This window comes from Poromitra crassiceps, assembly GCF_964638095.1.
Source record: "Poromitra crassiceps genome assembly, chromosome: 5".
Lineage (NCBI taxonomy): Eukaryota > Metazoa > Chordata > Actinopteri > Beryciformes > Melamphaidae > Poromitra > Poromitra crassiceps.
Genome location: NC_139642.1, coordinates 42337583 through 42358287, shown reverse-complemented (window position 1 = coordinate 42358287; position 20705 = coordinate 42337583). Strand labels below are relative to the sequence as shown.

The window sequence follows — 20705 nt, the reverse complement described above, 5'->3', positions numbered from 1 at the left end:
CTGGCCATCAGGGAAATCATTTTCCAGCATAAAATTAACTGGATCAATGGCCCTTGCCTGTGGATGGGATTTCACTCTTTTATACTAGCCTCTCAGGAGCCATACTCGGGAGCTGTCTGCTGGAGTCAGGTGCAGGTTTTCACCTACAGCCTTGACGTCTGACTACACAGATGTCCATCACCTCACACAGCTGTCTGTCATTGTCAACGTTTCAAAGAACCGTGGAGATGACATCCCCCAGTGACGCTGCGACCAGATTGCGCTAAATGTTGCATCACAGATTTACCTCTCAAGGATTACATCCCTTCCAGCAACATTCTTCCCTCTGTATTTGCATAACCTTGTGTGAATGGTCCTCCGAGACTAACTCATGTTAAGCACATTACCATGCTAAATTGGTTTGTTCCTCTCATTAACCAAGCTGCAAAATGAGAAGGGCATGTGGTCAGCCTGATATCAATGTACTAATAATATGATACATCGCTTGATGAAGGAACAGTGGTAGCCATATTGTGACATGTGGTTATGATATGTGGGTTGGAGGAGGGTCCTCTCACCAGTAACACAAACATGGCCAAATCAAATCTCTACAGCTGTAGGCCTATTATGCCAAATATTATCTTGGCAGCTCTTGCTCTGCAAATCTCATGGATGTTCAGTGACCTTATATATTCAGAATTTGGGTGTAAAATGCTGAAAATTACATTGGCACACCTCACAGCAGGCATCCAAATGTTCCCAGTCATTGGAGTCTGACCAATCAGACACCGCAATCTGTGCCTGAGTAAAAGTGAGTGATTGGTCCAGAGTAGACAGTTCAAGCTGGATCTCTGTGTGGCTCACCACTGTCTGCTCCAGCCCTGATTCATTTAATCAAAACAAGCATCTGGGCTCCATTATACCCTGCTGGATGCCATTGATCCTCACTTCGCAATCCACATTGAGTAGAGCAAGGCTAAGCACAGACCTCAGGTCTAATGCAGCTGTTATTAAAGAGACAGACATCTCAAAACCAGCCACTTTCATGTCCTCCTATGTCAGATTTGCTGTAAATAGAAGCAGGTCACTGTGGAGACCAGTGACAACTGATTTTGGATCAGAGCACATATGAAGCTTACATGTATGTGTGTCAAAAACAAAAACCATTATAGCAAATTGGAATTGTTAGGTTGGAATGATATATTAGTTTGAAGATATATCTCTCTACTAAACGCAGGACTCTCTGTATGTGTGTTTATCACATATCTCGAGAACCATTCGTCCGATCGACTTCACACTTGGCGAGTGTGTTGCTGGGAACTGAGGAAGTGCAGTGTCGAATTTGGTGTAATTTGGACACGTGATATGTTCAATATTAATCAACTTTGACTATGCACCGCACTGCCGGGACGCAGCGGAGGATTGCAGAAAACACCCCCACAGCGTGGGGCGGGGCGTGGGGTAAACATCGCTCTGTACAGCTTTCATTACTCTGGGTTTCAATGAGACTTTGTCCATGGCGATCTACAGTAAATGCTGTTTCAGAGGCTTTTGCACCATCTCAAGTATATAACTACAGTAAGGGCGAGGTGCTAAATCCTTTTTGAAAATGGTCCTATTCAAACATGTTGAGTATTGGCACAAAATATCAATCCAAGCTATCAGTTATCAGCCAAAAAAACAAACATATAGGTATAAACATACACATGATCAATTCACAATAAAGCCAGCCCATGGTTTTATTCCAGTGCTCTGCAGAAGAAGAAGCACAAATGTAATTTTTGACAGAAGCTCAGTCTGTCCCTGTGTCTGTTGCTGGGGCCGTGGCCCTGCTGGTGTTATTACTGTCAGAAGACATTTCTCCACGCTGACAGTTGTATCATTGTAGCATAATGTTTGCAGGGGCACGTCCTCCCCTCAGGGCCATGTTCTCCATACTATTCTGAAAATTATTATTGAAGACCTTAGAAAAATATCCATACTAGATGTCATTTTTCCCCCCAACATATTTCCGGTGCCATGGTCAAACCAAATCCTGTTTATCACTTATACACTACCTCTACACTACTTACATTATTATTACATTATTACTTACAAAGTAAATGATCTTACCTAACTTACAGTACAATCATTAATTGATGATGTTTGAAGAATTGTTTAGCCAAAACCTGGATTGATTCAAGGTGTAATTCAAAGACTAATTTTCATTTCTCTTTTGGCTTTAGTGTATTTATTGAGAAGATGCATGCAACCTTTGCCCTACCTATACTAATTCTTCTTCATAATTTCATTACAGGATGGTCTGGTGGTCACTACTTAGCTGAAAGATGTTTCTGATGCATTTGGACATTTGGTTGCATACTGATTTGGTTCTACTGTTCAGGGAAAAGCCTCTACCGTGCTGAGGCAGGATAAATACAAGATAAATGCATTAAGGTGGACTTGTACTGTACAATGAGTATTGCAGTAGGAGTGTAACAGTCATCCATTCTGAATCTGAAGTGGGGCTGTTACAACTAGCTGCCCTATATTTGTGAATGTGGCTTTAGTTTGTGCTGCTTTCACGCGATGTGGACATACTGTACGCACAGTATTTGTTGGAACGACTTCACATTTCAAAGCAATGACTTGGAAGCATTCATACATTTATCTGTAGACGTTGGCTGCTGATCTGTAGACTTTGGCTGCTCATGATAATCGTTCTACGCTTTTTCACACTTTACACACATGCAGTTTATACTGTATTTTGTGTCCCAGCAATGCATGTAATTCTGTCACAGTAGTCTATCAGAATCATTTATTAGCAGAAACATTGTCACTTCACAGTGGTTCTCTTTCAATCCATTATAATAAGAACTTATTCGCCCGTAGATCATTTGTTTCTCTTTTTTTGTGGACTGTAATTGAATGTTTTCGTATTTCTAGCAGTGGGTCAAATTTCCCCATTGCTGAAAGAATGTAACACGTAGAGGACATTGAGAAGTTCATATTTGTTGGGACGCTCCAGAGAAATATCAAACAAAGGTACATTATGCGTCACAGTAAAATTTCCACAGGTGCCTTCTTACCTAGCTAATACATTATCAGGCTAACCTTTTCTTTTCTTTTTTCAAAATAATTCAAAATAAGGACACCATAACAAAATAACTGCATTGCTCTCTTCATATCATCAGGGGCGTCTGGCCACCCCTGAAATCTAAGGGCGCTGGCGTTCGACATTACTGTCGCTTTACAATATAAGCTGTTTGGTCTGCTTTAAACGCGCCAGAGTTTGTTTCCTCGGATAGTCAGCTTTGTTTGGGGTGGAGTGAAAGCGCAAACGAACTTGCGATACAAAAGAACGTTTAAAGTGATAATTTCTAAGATTTCAGTTTTGTTCTCTTGGGTGACTCCTATGGCGATGAGTGGTAATTGCAGGTGATATCCAAACTGTTATGTGCCTAATGTCACATAATGTCACTATATACTGCAAAGGCTTCCATCAATGGGCCATAGCCTCAATCACCACTGTGTTAACTCACTCAGATAGATAGTGACTTTTTTTTTAATGAAAATCTTTGAGATTATAACATTAGTTTAAAATTTTGATGTGTACATTTCAATGTTTAATGAAGTTATACAGTAATGGCTGTTTTAATGCAGGTTTTGCAGGTTTTAAAAGTTTCATAGCTTTTCTTGGCATTAGTATTCCTGAGTATACTTAAAACATCCATCTATACTTAAAACACCCCCACCCCCACCCCTGAGTTGCTGATAGATTTCAGGGCATGCAACAAATTATGAAATTGGTTTGCATGGCTTGCCAAAAGAACAAAGAAAAAAAACATCATTTTGATGTGATTAATAAATAAAATTGGATCATAAAACACAAAGCCACACTACAAATGAAGGTCGGCAGTGTTTTAGCACGCCAAGCCTAGACGCTATTTCTCAATTCTATCAAGTCCAACCACAGGGACTGAATATGATATTGAAACTATGGTATGAGCCAGTGAAATATTGCAAATTCATTATGTGACTGCTTTGGAGCCATAAATGTTGAGAATGAGATTGAAATTGGAAAGTTCTTTGGAACAAATATCATAAAATTCTTTTTCCATACATAGTGGCCCACAATTCAATAACCCTTTTCCTTCTTCCCAGCATTCATTTTATCACATAAAAAGTGTCAGGTACATGCGGGACGCGTAATTATGGTTTCTCAAATGTCACGCTGGTCATTTGTCTTACTGATCATGTACATTCCACTGCACCTGGAGCAGCGCTGGAAACGCTCTGACATGTCTTGTTGTGAATTCAAGAGGCTGCTGGGGTTAGTAGTGTGTCCGTCCATGGGTGCTCATAATGCATGTGTGCGTATTTAAAATTCCTGTGTAAAGAGGAAAACGCTCATGCAATATTCATGTCACAATCTCCCATTTAATAAGACGGATAATGGTAATTAGATCCCGGATTAGAGTGTTTTCCTTTGTTATTGCAAATTTGCTCAATGCCATCTGACATATCTTGCTGCCAAATGGATATAGATGGCGTCCTTAACATACAGATGAGTAAACAAAGAAAACATGTCCTCTGGCTGCGACTTAAAGACGGGAGGTGTTAGTCATATGGGACTAGCAATACTGATAACACGCTATCACTTGTGTCCCTTCAAATGTGTTTGCGAATTTTAAGAGTGGATTACTAATTCTGAAAGAAAATACCTCTTGTCCATGTTGGCATTGGAAAATATTTAAACAATCAGCCTTCTGAACATATCAGCTTAATGGTTTGCTTTTGTGACAGGATGACATTTGAGCATTTTTACAATTTCTTATCGGCTCTGGGGATGTGTAATGTCATGGCAATACAATAACTCCCACAGAAATTGTATTTCATTTTCCAGATGACCATGACTATACTATGTTGTTACACATAGCTACGCCTGTGAATGTATTAATTACACACATAGTAATAAATATAATCTATTTTATGAGCGTCGGGCTAGCAACCCTATGCCGCAAAAAACCCACTATCTACAGAAACGGCAAAAACATTGTCCCTGCGAGTGCTGGGGGGCAGTCTCCCTCCTGAGCCCATTAGCTGTGGTTACGGCCCTATGCTCCACATACTCTACAGGGAATAATAATAATACAATATTGTATGAGTACACAATGTAAATGGACCCCTTTATCAAATTAAACAAATAATTTAACAAGACTAGGTCAGAACCTAGTAAATAGCTGGGCTGTGTGCGATGTGTTTATTATTATTATACTTCTCTAACCTTTATGTTGCTCTACACAGCCCAATACAACATGATTCTCAAATTTTAACTCCGAAGGCAAAACCACCGCACTTCCTGTCTTGTCCTAGCTAACTCCAGCTAGCTTGACACTGCTACAGCAGTAGCAGTAAAGCTAGTGGCTCCTACATGTCGTTTGCTGTCATGTTTCACCGTGCAGTGTAATGTTTTTGTCAGGGAATTAAGTGTGTGTGTGTGTGTGTGTGTGTGTGTGTGTGTGTGTGTGTGTGTGTGTGTGTGTGTGTGTGTGTGTGTGTGTCCTGTTAGCAGTTGTGCATGAACGTGCTAAAAGAATGCCGTTCATTGAATGAGTTCATATTTTGTTGAACGGTGAGCTGAGTGCAGCCATTTGCACCTTAATGAACGTACAGTGAGCATCGTTAACTCCTGCTAGATTTAACGGGGCTCTTTTCACTCTTTTCTCACCTCGATAATTGCCCATTGCGTTTACATGTGCGTAGGAATAAAAAAAAAGCTTTGCTGTGATTTCGCCACACTGCTTCTGTCTCATCTGCTTTTCTTCTCTGCTCTGTCTACCGCGGGAGGGACTCAGTCACACAAGCAGACACACAGCAGTGTGAACTTGAGCCTGTTTTTGGGCTGTGTCAAGACAGAAACAGTTACCCAGACCCAGACTAGCAACAGACGTACTGCTTTCAGAATAAAGGCATTCAAATTCTCACCTTTGGTGAAAAAAGGTATTTCAACTAACGAAACAGCAAACCTTGTATCAAAATACTCGTTGTGATGTTAAGATTACATACCGTATGGAGTGAAACTATGGCTGTGAAGCAGTACTCAAAATTAATATTAAGGTTACACAGGTAACCAGGTTTTATTTTGAAAGCCCTAAAGCAGAAGACGTACTACATTCTGGCTGACTTGATGCTCGTTCACTAAATGTTGATGCCATGTCTGAGGTTTCAGAACCAAAATCCTGTTCTGATGAAGTTCTGTTTGAACGAAACGTTAAAAAAGTGACCGGGAGCATCCTAATTCCAGTGTGCAGACCTTATTTTATTTTTATAGTTCTGTTGAGGCCAACAAGTTTTCTTGCTCTTGGTGGATTCACATTGTCCGGCACCTGCATAAGTAGATGTGCGCACTCTACTTTTCTCTTCAGAACCAAACTCCACAGCTCTGGGAGAGAGGAGAGCTAATTAACCTGAATGAGCCACAATTTTGTTTGCAAATCATGAAGTATGAATGTGAACTACAGTAGTTCATTTTAATCTGTGTGAGCTGAACTTTGAGCTAGCTCGTGCCACGTGCCACGGCTGACCAATGATGTAACTTCATCACTCACTGAGTCACTCACTCACCTAATCACTCAGCGACATTCCAGAGGACATGACACATTTAATCATATGACTCTAGTTCATTTGCATTTCACCTCAAACAAGACAGGTCACAGCTTTCAAGTCTGAAATTTACCTAGATTTGCTAGTAAGATGAAAAACATTTAATCCTTTTCTCTAACTGGGGCGCTGCTAGATGAGGTCACTAGGTTGACTGTACAGTACAGTACAGTACAGAGTACAGGCTAGTTAAGTGTCGGTATTATGTATTTTGAATTCTCACAGGCTCACAGCATAATGCTGTTGTGTTTCTGACTTGAATTGTGGTTGTTTTGATTCATCAAAACGTTCAAAATCCTTATACCCTACTGTACAGGCAACCTAGTGACATCATCAAGCAGCACCCTAGTTGGCAAAAAGCTGAAATGTTGTTCATCTTCCTCGCATATTATCTATGTAAATTTCAGACTTGAAAGCAGTGTCCTGTCTTGTCTGATGTGAAATGCAAATGTACTAGTCATATGATCAAATGTTTCATGTCCTCTTTGGTCTCTAGAGCTGAGCCATGCAGCGAACATTTTTAATGCCACCATTCAAAGAAATCCTAAATACTTCATGGATATGCATATTTATCTAGTTGCATGCTATTACGTACCTGACTGCATTAACTCAAAGCTCCTGAAACATGCTTGATTTATGTGTCTGTTTATTCATTGCTGCCATATGATCTAATTAATGAGCAGTGTGTAAAGAGTGGAATTAACTAAGGTGGATAGCCGCAGACGATGTGTGTAATGTGCAGTCCCAGACCTGTAGACTGTGTGATTTAATGTAGCATGTGTATTTTGGGAGCTAAGCAGAGCTCTTAACACCAGGGACACCTTGGGCAATTTAGATTAGCTACTACATTTTCTCCCCCCCAGTTGTTGCATCTTTGGCTTGCATAAGCCAGACAGTTTCCAGGGCCGAAGGGAGGTGTGCATTCAATCACTGTTCCCGGTCTCTGTGTGGCACTGTGCAACTAAAACTGGGCAGAAAATGGCGGGGGCTGGGTTGTCAGAAGCTGTTACAATCTACTTGGTTCTAATGGCTTTAATTCCTCTTTCCTACCTCTTCCAGGTGTCATGGGTGAATACGAGCCCAAAATTGAAGTGCACTTCCCTACATCTGTCCTGGCTGCCAAAGGAGTCACTGTGAGACTGGAGTGTTTTGCCCTGGGCAAGTAAGTAAGCAGGGATATATTGTTGTGTATGGTAATATCACAGCAATCGCCGCAAACAATAAACTACAGCCTATCACTTGAAACACTGCTACATTGTTGGGGGGAAAAACCTTCAGAAAATATTCCACCCCTCTTCTTTAAATTACATTATTCCATTACCTGAATGGGCACCAGACATGTCTTGTCTTGAGGCAGCATGTTAAGTGAGTGCAGAGAAGAGCAGTACGGCAGCTCGTCTGTTAGCTGGCATGTTAGTGCACATGGGAGAAGACATGAATAGGGAGTTCAGCCCCAGGGACCCATGTGTTCTGATAATTGAGAGCCCTTACATGTATCAGTGTTTCCTGGGCACTTTCAGTGTCTGTTTTAGGAAGCCAAGGTTATGGCTATGAGAAAATGAAATTGGTAATAATTTAGTTGACTGCCAGGAGGGAAAACACACTTTTGTTCACATAGTTCAGAAGCAGAAGTCCAGATCACTTACTGTGGTTACTTAAGTTACCCTTTCTGGTTTCTTCTTTTACAATAAAATACTGGATATTGACTTTTTAAATTACATTTTCTTGTGATCTTTGTATTAAAAGAATTGGTGTAGCTAAACTGTGGAAAGGCTACTTTGAAAATGCAATAACCTTTATGTGTAAAATCTAAATACAATGTGACATTCATGAAGAAAAAAATTATAATTGAAAGACATTTTCAAACTGTTCTTCTCCAAAGCAAAGCTGAAGTGGAGTTATGCTTTACAAGAAATAATTTTCATTTCACAACATAATCTTGTCGCATTCGTGCTCTGTTTTGTTTATAATTATTTGATATGAATTATTCATTGCTGAATCCTATCTTGAGTGCAAACCGCCTCTAATCTACATCTGACTAAGGACCTCATAATTGTTTACCATGATTGCATGGGCTTCCTTCTGAGTAAAAGTCATTTACAATTAATTATCTGCATTACGGTAAGTCATTTCCTAAATATATAGACATTGCATTACAATCTCCCATCCCGTCGTTTTTCCTATGAAACTAAGTAGGAGTTCTTGGGATGCTTGTCAAAGAGGCAAACAGCTTGAGACCTTGCCCTGTGCTGTGAAGTAATTTGTGCATGATGGCTTTCAGTCAGATAGTGATCCCAGTGACTTACCCTTTTACCTGCAGATGAATGATTTATCAGTGCACCCTATTAAGAAATGCCAGTCTTTATATAGCACCGAAAATGAAGTTAAAATGGGTTTTGTTCTCCTGTCGATCAATATGTATGATGGCCCCACTCGCTAAGAACGGGCAGAAAGTGTTTTGTGTGTGAATGCCAAAGCTTCTTGAGGTGATTGTCTGTTGTGATATTTACCACAGACAGCACGGTGTAGGCCACGGTCAAGGGCACAGAAGATTGAAATGGAAATGCTGCCCTCTTTAACTTTAAGGACGTTTCCAATCTATTTTAGCTCATGGGGTTATCTTCAGTAATGTCTGCAGCAAGAGTGTTTATTAATTAATATATTACTATTGCCTCTTTTATAAATATACATATATATACATAAAACATTAAAGTGGAAGATCAATTATGTATAGGCATTGGTCTCTCCGTATCTGTGGAGTATAGCCATCATACATTATAACGTGGTACATCACTTACTTCTTGTGTTTCAAAAGGAAGTGTAATTATTCTGTAGAATAAACAAAACCAAGTAAGACTTTGCATGGGAACGGACTTCAATAGTATATTCACAACATAATTCACATCTTTCTTGATGCATTCATGAATGTACAATCACCACACAACGGGCCCTATCATCCCACTGGCCTTGAATTAGCGCTTAGCGCCAGGCGCAGCCTATATTAGTGGGCGTGGACCGGCGCACTGCCTATTTTCGTGTCGGCACTACACGCGGCCTTAAAGCAGCTACGAGCAAGATCTTCGATTGTTAACAGTCTAAATTTAATATCGATGCATCACATCTTACCTCTAATAGTAGACGAGACCAACGCAGAGTAGTCTCTCTTGAACCCCGAGTGAATCGGCCAGTGTTGTCTTGACGTTAGTCTGTCTGTGGCCGGGGCAGATCAGGAAGTGAAATTAAACGGTTTGTGGCAGCCACTTCGGCCATAACCACAAAATAACAAAATTACTTCCAAAAAAACTGTTAGAATATAACGAGAGATGTTCGCGAGAGTAGCAAGCCCCTGCATGGCGTTCTCCTTGTTTATGGTCTGTTGCTAGGCATAGCGAAACGGCGGAAGGCAGGCAGCTGCCGTAAACAGTTTTGTTTCACTTCCGGGTTTATCCGGCCCACCGGTAGACAGACAGAGAGAGAGAGCCTGGTGACGCGAGGTTAGTAGACAGACACAGACTCTATAATCATCAAGAGAGCAATCTCCGATTCACACGGCTTTGGTCTCAGCTACTATTATAGGTAAGATGTGATGCATCAATATTGTAATTATACTGTTTAATAACAATCGAAAATCTTGCTCGTAGCTGCGTTAAGCATGATAACCACGCTTTTTAAGCATAGAATTATTCACAACGTGCTCATTGGAGAAGTGCAGTAAACGAATCACAATGTCCCTTTCATGTTCCATTCCACGGAGCGATCCAATCTGGTCAGAAAAGCCCGACCAAAGCGCTCTGAGCTCCCCCCTCCCTCTTTCATCCCCGTCTGTCTCCATATATATTATTCAATATTATTATGCTTCTCAAACCAATCTCACTGCAGTTTAAATACAGCAAGCATGTAAATATGCTACACTATAGCAAGATCAAAGTGAAAAGAATGTTCTAAACGCATCGGCTAGAAAAATATAGCCTATCCCTGGATGTCATGATGAGATTAGATTGTTGAAAGGTTGGGCAGAATGATATCATTTTCTCTCGCTACCTTTTCTTGCAACAGCCTCTTAATGACAGGGGCTCAAAACTACGGTATAACAACTTTTTTTTCATTGGTCATTCTGCCTGATGCGTGAGAGAGAGGGAGTGAGAGAGAGAGGGGGAGAGAGAGTGAGATGGCAGAGGAGAGCTGCGCGTAATTACGCACATTAATATCCCTGGCGCACTGAATAAGGCCTGGTTTTGAAAAGCGCTAAGCGCTAAATTAACGCCAGGGGGGAAGATAGCATAAGGCCGGTATTTAAGGCCGAAACCCCCATTCTGGCCTATCCTGGCACTGCGCCACGCCTCTTCAGCGTAAAGCTACTTACTGAGCGTAAAACTACTTACTGAAAGTCAATATGGCTTTCGTTCGAACAGATCAACAACACTGGCACTGACTGAATCAATGGAGGAAATAACTAATGCAATTGATAACAAACAATATGCAATGGGAGTATTTATTGACTTAAAAAAAGCATTTTATACTATTAACCATGATATACTAATTAACAAATTGGAACGGTTTGGCATTAGGGGGGTGGTGCTTGACTGGGTTAAAAGTTATCTTAATAGGAGGCGTCAGTTTGTGAAGCTGGGAGATTGCTGTTCTTCATGTTTGGACATTGCTTCTGGTGTCCCCCAGGGGTCAGTGTTAGGGCCTAAACTGTTTATACTTTACATTAACGATATATGTAAAGTGTCTAAAATACTGAAACTAGTTCTTTTTGCTGATGATACAAATATTTTCTGCTCAGGAAATGATTTAAATCAATTACAGGATGACATTATGAAGGAAATGACGAAATTAAAAACATGGTTTGATCTTAATAAACTGTCTTTAAATTTGAGCAAGACAAAATACATGCTGTTTGGAAATAGCAGAACAGATGTGCAGGTACATATTTCAATTGATGGGGTGCATATAGAAAGAGTTTCTGAAATAAAATTCCTTGGAGTCACTATTGATGATAAAATTAATTGGAAACCACATATTAAAAATGTTCAAGCTAAATTGTCAAGAAGCATTTCAGTAATTAATAAAGCAAAACAAGTTCTGGATCACAATTCACTCCGCATTCTCTACTGCTCACTAGTTTTACCATACTTAACATATGGTGTGGAAGTCTGGGGCAACAATTACAAATGCACACTGTACTCACTAACTGTGCTTCAAAAAAGAGCAGTACGCATCATTCATAAGGTTGGATATCTGGATCATACTCATTCACTATTTTTGCAGTCAAAATTATTGAAATTCACTGATATTGTACTATACCAAACTGCACAATTAATGTATAAAGCCAAAAATAATAAGCTCCCAAGGAATATTCAAAACTTGTTTAACATGCAAGTGGGGCATTATGAATTAAGAAGAACATTCAATTTCAAAAGGCCCAGAAATAGAACAACCTTGAGAGGATTCAGTATATCAATTTGTGGTGTAAAACTGTGGAACGGCTTGAATGTGGAGCTAAAGCAATGTACAAGTATAAACCAGTTCAAAAAAAGGTATAAACAAATGATTTTCCAGCAGTACAATGATGATGAAGTGTGCTGATACTGTATGTTGGCTTTGTCTTGCTGTGGCGGCACTGCTGACTTGGATGGCTGAGTCCACTTTGTGGGGCGGGCCATCCGGGATGGTGGTGTTGCTGCAGTGGTATGATGCCACTCCCATGATAAATGGTGGGGATGATGTGGTTGCGTGTTCGCGCGAAACGTGCATGTGAACTCATGTAAGTGAATGTTCATGTATTTATATAGGATTATAAAGGTATGCTGTCTGAGTATGTTTTATATATATTTATACTATAGTAACTATATGACTTCCAAGTAATATAAATCATATAATTCATAGTAATATATATGATGATATATAGCTTCCAAGTTATAACTATATAACAGTTTACAATTTTGTTTCAAGTAATTGCATTTTAAGTTAAGGAACAGGTTGCAGTTTCTATGATTATGTTATGATTTAATGATTTAATGAAAGGGGTGGGATTAAAAAAGTGTATACTTCTTCCCACTCCCTTTCAAATATGCTAAGAAGTGAAAGAAGGAAAAAAAAAGAAAAAAAGAAAAGAAAAAGTGAGACCTTTGTTTGTTTGTTTTTTATTCTGTAAATTGTAAATGTTTTTCTTCTTGCATATTTGAAATAAAATGGAATCAAATCAAATCAAATCAAAGCGCATTTCAGGGCCTAAAAACATGATGCTATCTTCCCGAGTCAGGCGCAAAGCGTGTTTTTTTTCATTTAACGCCAGTTTAGCGCCTAAGGCCCGTGGGAAGATACGGGCCAACATGTGTAAAACTTAACATTAGATTCACCAAAGAATAGTTTTGCACAGACAATGGATATCCAAATGTATTCTCAGACTAGTAGTCTGAGTAGTAAGTAGTATTTTGGAACACAATTTCAATTGACGGCTTCTTGACCTTCCCATTTGCCTTGCTAGAGCTAAATGACCAATATTCACCTATTTAGCATTCGATTTGACCTTCAAACTTACTCTATGTCATACTAATATATATATATATATATATATATACAGTACACAGTATATATATAGTAGATCTAAATAATTTCAGCCTCACTGGCTACGAAAGTCGATGACTGTAGATGAGGGTGACTCTGAATCCAAAGACAAAAGGACACAATTTATAGAGCCTGAGAACAAAATCCCAATGGTCAAATAATGACAACAATAAAAGTTCTGAAACACGCACATCATCATCATCTAACTATAAACCCAAGGAATCTCTCTCTGTGAGTGAGTGAGTGAGTGAGTGAGTGAGTGAGTGAGTGAGTGAGTGTGTGAGTGTATGTATGTATGTATGTATGTATGTATGCGATGTGTACTGTATGTGTGTCCGTTGCATATCACGAGAACCATTCATGTGATCTACTTCACACAGATGTATTGCTGGGATCAAAGGACGTGTTGTGTCAGATTGGAACCATTTTAATACACTCACAGCAGTGCTATGTGCAGCAGCAGGGTGAACGGGCACTGCACTAGTTTTCAGAAAACCTGCATCACCATAGACGGATTATGGCATAACAGGATCCTGGATGCATAAAAGCCCCTTCCCCCCACAGCACACATACGCACAATTAAGGTCAGAATAATAACTAAAACATACATTCACCTGCATCTCAACCGGATTTACAGCACAGCCACCTGAATACTCAAAGCCAACAACACAACACAACACACAACAATGAACAATACATAAATTCACCTACAGTATATCTCAATACAGGGTCCAAAATTAACTTTTTTGTCCACCAGCCAAATGGCTAGTCAATGTTCAAATTTTACCAGCAAAAACAATGGTAATCTATTGAGTGAATAGATTACCATTGTTTTTTTTGGTGGTGACTGAAGCAAGAGTTGAAAAAAGCGTTGCACACTCTGCCTCCATATGCATTTCTTTAATTGTTTAATTGATTAATTGTTTCGGCCCTCCGGCCTTGGTGAGTGAAGCAAATCTACCAGCAAATCTACTTGCATATTTTACCATAATTTGGCTGCTGGCTGGTGCTAATTTTGGACTTTGTTTCAATTACACAGGATTTACAGCACAGGTACACTTAATTAAAGGCAAAAGCACATAACCCTCTAATTGTAAATCTCTAATAAATGTATAGAACATTTTGTCAAAAATATAGGGTTGGGGCTGCTGGGGCTATTTGAGTTCTATGTCATTTTAAAGATGTAGATCTCGGACCTAGATCTTCTAGGTCAAACATTAAAACTCCATTTAAACATGGCCAACCTAAATTTGGCTGATTTTGAGTTGTTTTGCGGCTTTTCAGCAGAATGAAAAGAAACATTGTTTGTCTTACATTTACCGCACTTGCCTACTTTTAGCATCACAATATCCCCCATCCAAATCGCCTTCGGAATATGTGTACACATGGTGCAGAGAAGGAACAGTGGTACACACACTCTGGCATCAAATTGATTTTACTGTAGAAATCCCAAACACTGCATGAAAATCTATGCACACTTCTTTTGTGCATGCAAATATTTGTTATGCATGATGCTTCAGATGATTAGAGTAGAAACAAGATCAGCTGCCGTATTGCCTTGACACTGCGAGGGCTAGGTTATTTAAAATGCTATGGCAATGAGTCAGTTAAACTGAATTGGGAAACAGGTACAGTAAAAGGCCCCTTAACAGGATTCCATTGTAGCAAAAAGTCATTGCTACAAAGTCATTGAATTGTCACACACTATTGTATGAGCTTGGATTTTGTTAATTTAAAGCAATAAGCTGTAACATTTGTCTATAGGTGTCAATTTGCATTCAGACTGAGGTTGCTGCAATTTGGACCGTGATGTCTGTGATGTCAACGGAATGGAAGCAGTACAGGGCCTTGGAAAAGTGGCCCACCAAGGTTCAGGCAGTCCATTATCTCAGCCCTGTGCCCATCATGGTACTGTATAGACGAGGGGAGGGGGGGAGGAGCATATGATCATGGGTATAAAGACTATAATTCAAGGAGCTTACTAAAGTTGTTTACCTACCATTGGTTAGAGATAGATAGATGAGTAGATGGGTAGTGATCAGACCTAGTGTTTAATGTCAGTTGAAAGCATTTTTCACCTGATATGATTCATAAAGGTGGTTAGCAATGAGCAGCGGTAGTCTAGCCTCCTAAACCAGCCGGCCACGTGAACTCACATTTCATTCAGTTCTACCAAATCGTCTGGCCTCAAGCTTTCACCCAGTGTTTGCAGTGGGCGGGAGTTGGGCGGGTGTACTTGCCTTGACAGACAACTCCTTCAGCCAATCAGGGTTGGATCCAGTCAAATCCAAATCCACACGGGAGAACGGCGAAAGCATCTTTTCCGCCGAGAAACTCTGCTGTTGTGTACTCCTGTACTTGCTTAATTGCTGTTATTGAGTCTATTTCTGCAATAACTGCACTTTATGGCTGTTTAAACTCGACGAACGTTGACATTACTGCTTGAGGCGAACAGGCACGGAGGCAACAATTACTATTTTGCCAGCGGCGTTCCTGATTGGCCGGTTACGAGGTCAACTACAAGGCGGGTCGCTGATTGTCTAGAGCACTTTGCAATTTCTGCAAACACCCTCCCAGGGCTTTAGGGCAGACGGTCTAGTAGAACTAAATGAAATGTGAGTTCACGTGACCGGCTGGTTTACCAGGCTAGGTAGGTAGCCACCAACAGACAAAGAAAAGAGTGCCACTTATAGAAACTCAAACTTCATCAACAGAAGACCCAGGGAACAAGACATCACAGGTGATCTCTGGGAGGAAACCCAGGGAACAAGACATCACAGGTGATCTCTGGGAGAAAACCCAGGGAACAAGACATCCCAGGTGATCCCTGGGAGAAAGCCCAGGGAACAAGACATCACAGGTGATCTCTGGGAGAAAGCCCAGGGAACAAGACATCACAGGTGATCTCTGGGAGGAAACCCAGGGAACAAGACATCACAGGTGATCTCTGGGAGAAAACCCAGGGAACAAGACATCACAGGTGATATCTGGGAGATAACCCAGGGAACAAGACATCACATGTGATCTCTGGGAGATAACCCAGGGAACAAGACATCACAGGTGATCTCTGGGAGATAACCCAGGGAACAAGACATCACAGGTGATCTCTGGGAGAAAACCCAGGGAACAAGACATCACAGGTGATCTCTGGGAGGAAACCCAGGGAACAAGACATCACAGGTGATCTCTGGGAGGAAACCCAGGGAACAAGACATCACAGGTGATCTCTGGGAGGAAACCCAGGGAACAAGACATCACAGGTGATCTCTGGGAGGAAACCCAGGGAGCAAGACATCACAGGTGATCTCTGGGAGAAAACCCAGGGAACAAGACATCACAGGTGATCTCTGGGAGATAACCCAGGGAACAAGACATCACAGGTGATCTCTGGGAGATAACCCAGGGAACAAGACATCATAGGTGATCTCTGGGAGAAAACCCAGGGAACAAGACATCATAGGTGATCTCTGGGAGGAAACCCAGGGAACAAGACATCATAGGTGATCTCTGGGAGAAAACCCAGGGAACAAGACATCGCAGGTGATCTCTGGGAGGAAACCCAGGGAACAAGACATCACAGGTGATCTCTGGGAGAAAACCCAAAGAACAAGACATCACAGGTGATCTCTGGGAGAAAACCCAGGGAACAAGACATTATAGGTGATCTCTGGGAGGAAACCCAGGGAACAAGACATCACAGGTGATCTCTGGGAGGAAACCCAGGGAACAAGACATTATAGGTGATCTCTGGGAGGAAACCCAGGGAACAAGACATCACAGGTGATCTCTGGGAGGAAACCCAGGGAACAAGACATCACAGGTGATCTCTGGGAGAAAGCCCAGGGAACAAGACATCACAGGTGATCTCTGGGAGGAAACCCAGGGAACAAGACATCACAGGTGATCTCTGGGAGGAAACCCAGGGAACAAGACATCACAGGTGATCTCTGGGAGGAAACCCAGGGAACAAGACATCATAGGTGATCTCTGGGAGCAAACCCAGGGAACAATACACCACAGGTGATCTCTGGGAGAAAACCCAGGGAACAATACATCACAGGTGGTCTCTGGGAGAAAGCCCAGGGAACAAGATATCACAGGTGATCTCTGGGAGAAAACCCAGGGAACAATACATCACAGGTGGTCTCTGGGAATAAGCCCAGGGAACAAGATATCACAGGTGATCTCTGGGAGGAAACCCAGGGAACAAGATATCACAGGTGATCTCTGGGAGAAAACCCAGGGAACAAGACATCACAGGTGATCTCTGGGAGGTGCAGAAACACCACAGCATTGAACGCTTAGCACCACAGATGTTCCGACGATTAAAAAAAATACGATTTCCCACACATTCCACTTTTACGACTGCAAACATGAGCCATCTGTGACAAAGATAGAAGTAAACTAAATAATCTAAGATATAATATATTCAAAAGACTTTGGGGATGCCCAATTTTGAATGAATGGGATACCAAAAAAGGTGAAGACTGTGATAGTACCTGCAGTAATTAAATTGGATATTGAAATTAAGTTAATTTGGGTTCAAAAACCTTGCACATTTGTTACTTTACACACTCTCCCACTCTTTTCCACTTAACATAAAATAAAATTCAATTCAATTCAATCTTTATTTAAACTCGAAAATTCATTGAGGACAAGCCTCATTTGCAATGATGTCGAGTAAAGAAATACATACATAATAAATACAGTAAATGTACAAAATGCAAACATAATAAATGGTAAATAAATATAAAGTATGTACAGTTAATCAAAACAAGTGCAGGTTATGGTGGTGGAATGGTTGGTGATCAGAGATTTAAACTGACCGAAAGATACCAGGGTATTGAGTTTTAGTGTTTGTTGAATGGTGTTCCATGTATGAGGTGCACAGTAGTTAAAAGCAGTTTTTCCGAGTTCCGTATGAACTCTTGGAATCACAAGAGTGAGCCAGTTTGTGGTACGTGTGCTATAATAGCCAGATTTCCATTTCATTAACGAAGTGAGATAATCTGGACAGTCTCCAATTAAGGCTTTATATAAAAACAAATGCCAGTGCAATTTTCGTCTTTGTGCTAGGGAACACCAGCCAACTCTATTATATAAAACACAGTGATGAGTATCGTATTTATCACCGGTGATAAATCTAATGGCTGAGTGATATACAGAGTCTAGGGGCTTAAGAATAGAAGTAGAGGCGTGTCTGTAAATAACATCCCCGTAATCCAATACAGACAGAAAAATTGCTTCGATTATTCTTTTCCGACTAATCATCGGGAAGCTGGATCTGTTCCTATACAGGAACCCAATTTTTTGCCTCAATTTACTGGCAAGAGTGTCCACATGAAATTTAAAATTAAGTTGTTCATCCAGCCAGATACCAAGATATTTATATTCTGGGACTCTCTCAATATTAGATCCATCTACAGTAAATATATGTATGTTGTTATAAACAATGTCTTTGGCCCGAGAAAACAGCATAAATTTGGTCTTACTAGCATTAAGCATCAATTTAAGATTTATAAGGGCATCCTGCAAGGCACTAAAGGTGATTTGCAGATTCTCAGTGGCCAATTTCACAGAATCCGCAACACAATAGATAATAGTGTCATCCGCGTAGAGATGGCACTGACAACCACTAAGTGACGAAACAATATTATTAATATAAACAGTAAATAAGACAGGGCCCAGGATTGAACCTTGAGGGACACCTTTAGTAATTGACAGAAACTCTGACTGAGCAGTTCCTGTTTTTACACATTGTTGCCTCTCAGACAAATAGTTTTTAAACCAACTACAAGCATTTGCATCAAGGCCAATATCACACAGTCTTTTTAACAGAAGGGAATGGTCAACCGTATCAAATGCCTTTGAAAGATCTACAAACAGGGCAGCACAATGTTTTTGCTTGTCAAGGGCAGATACAATGTCATTTATGACTAAAGTGGTAGCAGAGATTGTGCTATGCTTTTCTCTAAAGCCTGATTGATGTGGGGTCAATATGGAGTATTTAGAAAGAAATGCTTTTAGTTGTTTATTCACTAGTGATTCCAGGATTTTTGATAGACAGGACAGTTTAGATATTGGTCGATAATTATTTAGGTCACTTTTATCTCCTCCTTTATGCAATGGGGTTACATGAGCTGTTTTCCAGGCTATAGGGATGTAGCATGTGGTGGATACATTCATCTAAAGTGGTATAGAGTAGTGTCCACACTTTTAGTTGGGATCAGGGGCGTCGCTAGACCCTGGCTTCCGGGGCTAGAGCCCCGGATGTTTTTTTCCTAGCCCCGGATGTTTTTTTCCTAGTTTTTTTTTTTTTTTTTTTTTTTTTTTTTTTCCCCCCCCAATAAACAAAGTCTGGCATTAATAATCAGTACATTATACAAAAAAATCAGACTAAACATTTACAAAATTGGAACAGACAATCAAATAAACAACAAAATAAAATAAATAAAGCAAAATCATTAAGTCAGAGTTCTAAACAGTTTTCTAAAAAAAACAAACAGAAAATATCAGTAGGCTATGCAGGACCAAATTATCAGTTACTATTGTCATAGTGTGTCATTACATAATGTTTCTGCTTCACTCCTCACCACCTCCTCTCCACACGAGCTCATCATCTCACTATGAAATTATTCAAACAAATGACATGCGCCAACATGCACAGCATCACAGTAGCTACAACTATGAAATTATCTTATGTTATTTAGTTGTTTAGTTGTGAAGATATTTTCTGAGATAAATGGGCCTTGATGCTCAAGGCCCATTTATCTCAGAAAATATCTTCACACAGAATATTATTAACCATACAACCTACAACGCTAGCATCAGCATGAAGCCACAGCCATCCACTCCAATGTCTATAGAAGCTAACGTTAGCATGACTGTCACAATAACAATGCCTTCACTTCACAGTTACATTAAACAAAACCACACATCACTGCTTCATTAAACCATTACAACAAACAATACGTTGTTCCCAATTCCAGCTAGGCGCTTTTGATTAGATAGAACCGTAGGTTGAAGAGCGACATGTGTTTTGCGACCGGCCGGTGAGCACACCTTACGTCAAGTAGCGTAGATATAACATCACTACGTCCGCTCTAAGTTTCAAAATAAAAGTACCATATGATACAAAAACGGCACCATCAGAATTTAGGTTTACAGGAAGCGTGTACCTTAATAAAATACCTTCACAGGAGTTACTGGGGGGGTTCGTACCATTGAGATATAATATTTAATAAAATAAAATATGTAAATTTGCTAAGTGGACTCCCGCCAGAACCCTATCAAGGACCTCTGGTGGTCCCTGGACCTCGAGACCCACTAATCTTGTTCTTCTGTATCCATCTCAAATGACTCACAACATGGGTATTTACGGATTGGAAAAAACAAAATTTTTTGAGTGGGGGGGAGGGGAGTCCCCTTCCCCCTTACCCCCCCTCCCCGTCGGGGTACCTGGCTAAAGCCCCCTATGTCTTCAGGACCTAGAAACGCCCCTGGTTGGGATG

General features: G+C 40.5%; 1 protein-coding gene across 1 annotated transcript in view; it reads left to right on the top strand.

Annotated features, from left to right (window-relative positions):
* The window catches only part of cntn5 (contactin 5), a 179539-nt gene that overhangs the window by 112565 nt on the left and 46269 nt on the right, over nt 1–20705 (top strand). Inside the window, exon 8 of the mRNA XM_083637132.1 lies at nt 7681–7783. Coding sequence (XP_083493258.1) covers nt 7681–7783 — 103 coding nt within the window. The remainder of the gene's footprint in view (nt 1–7680; nt 7784–20705) is intronic.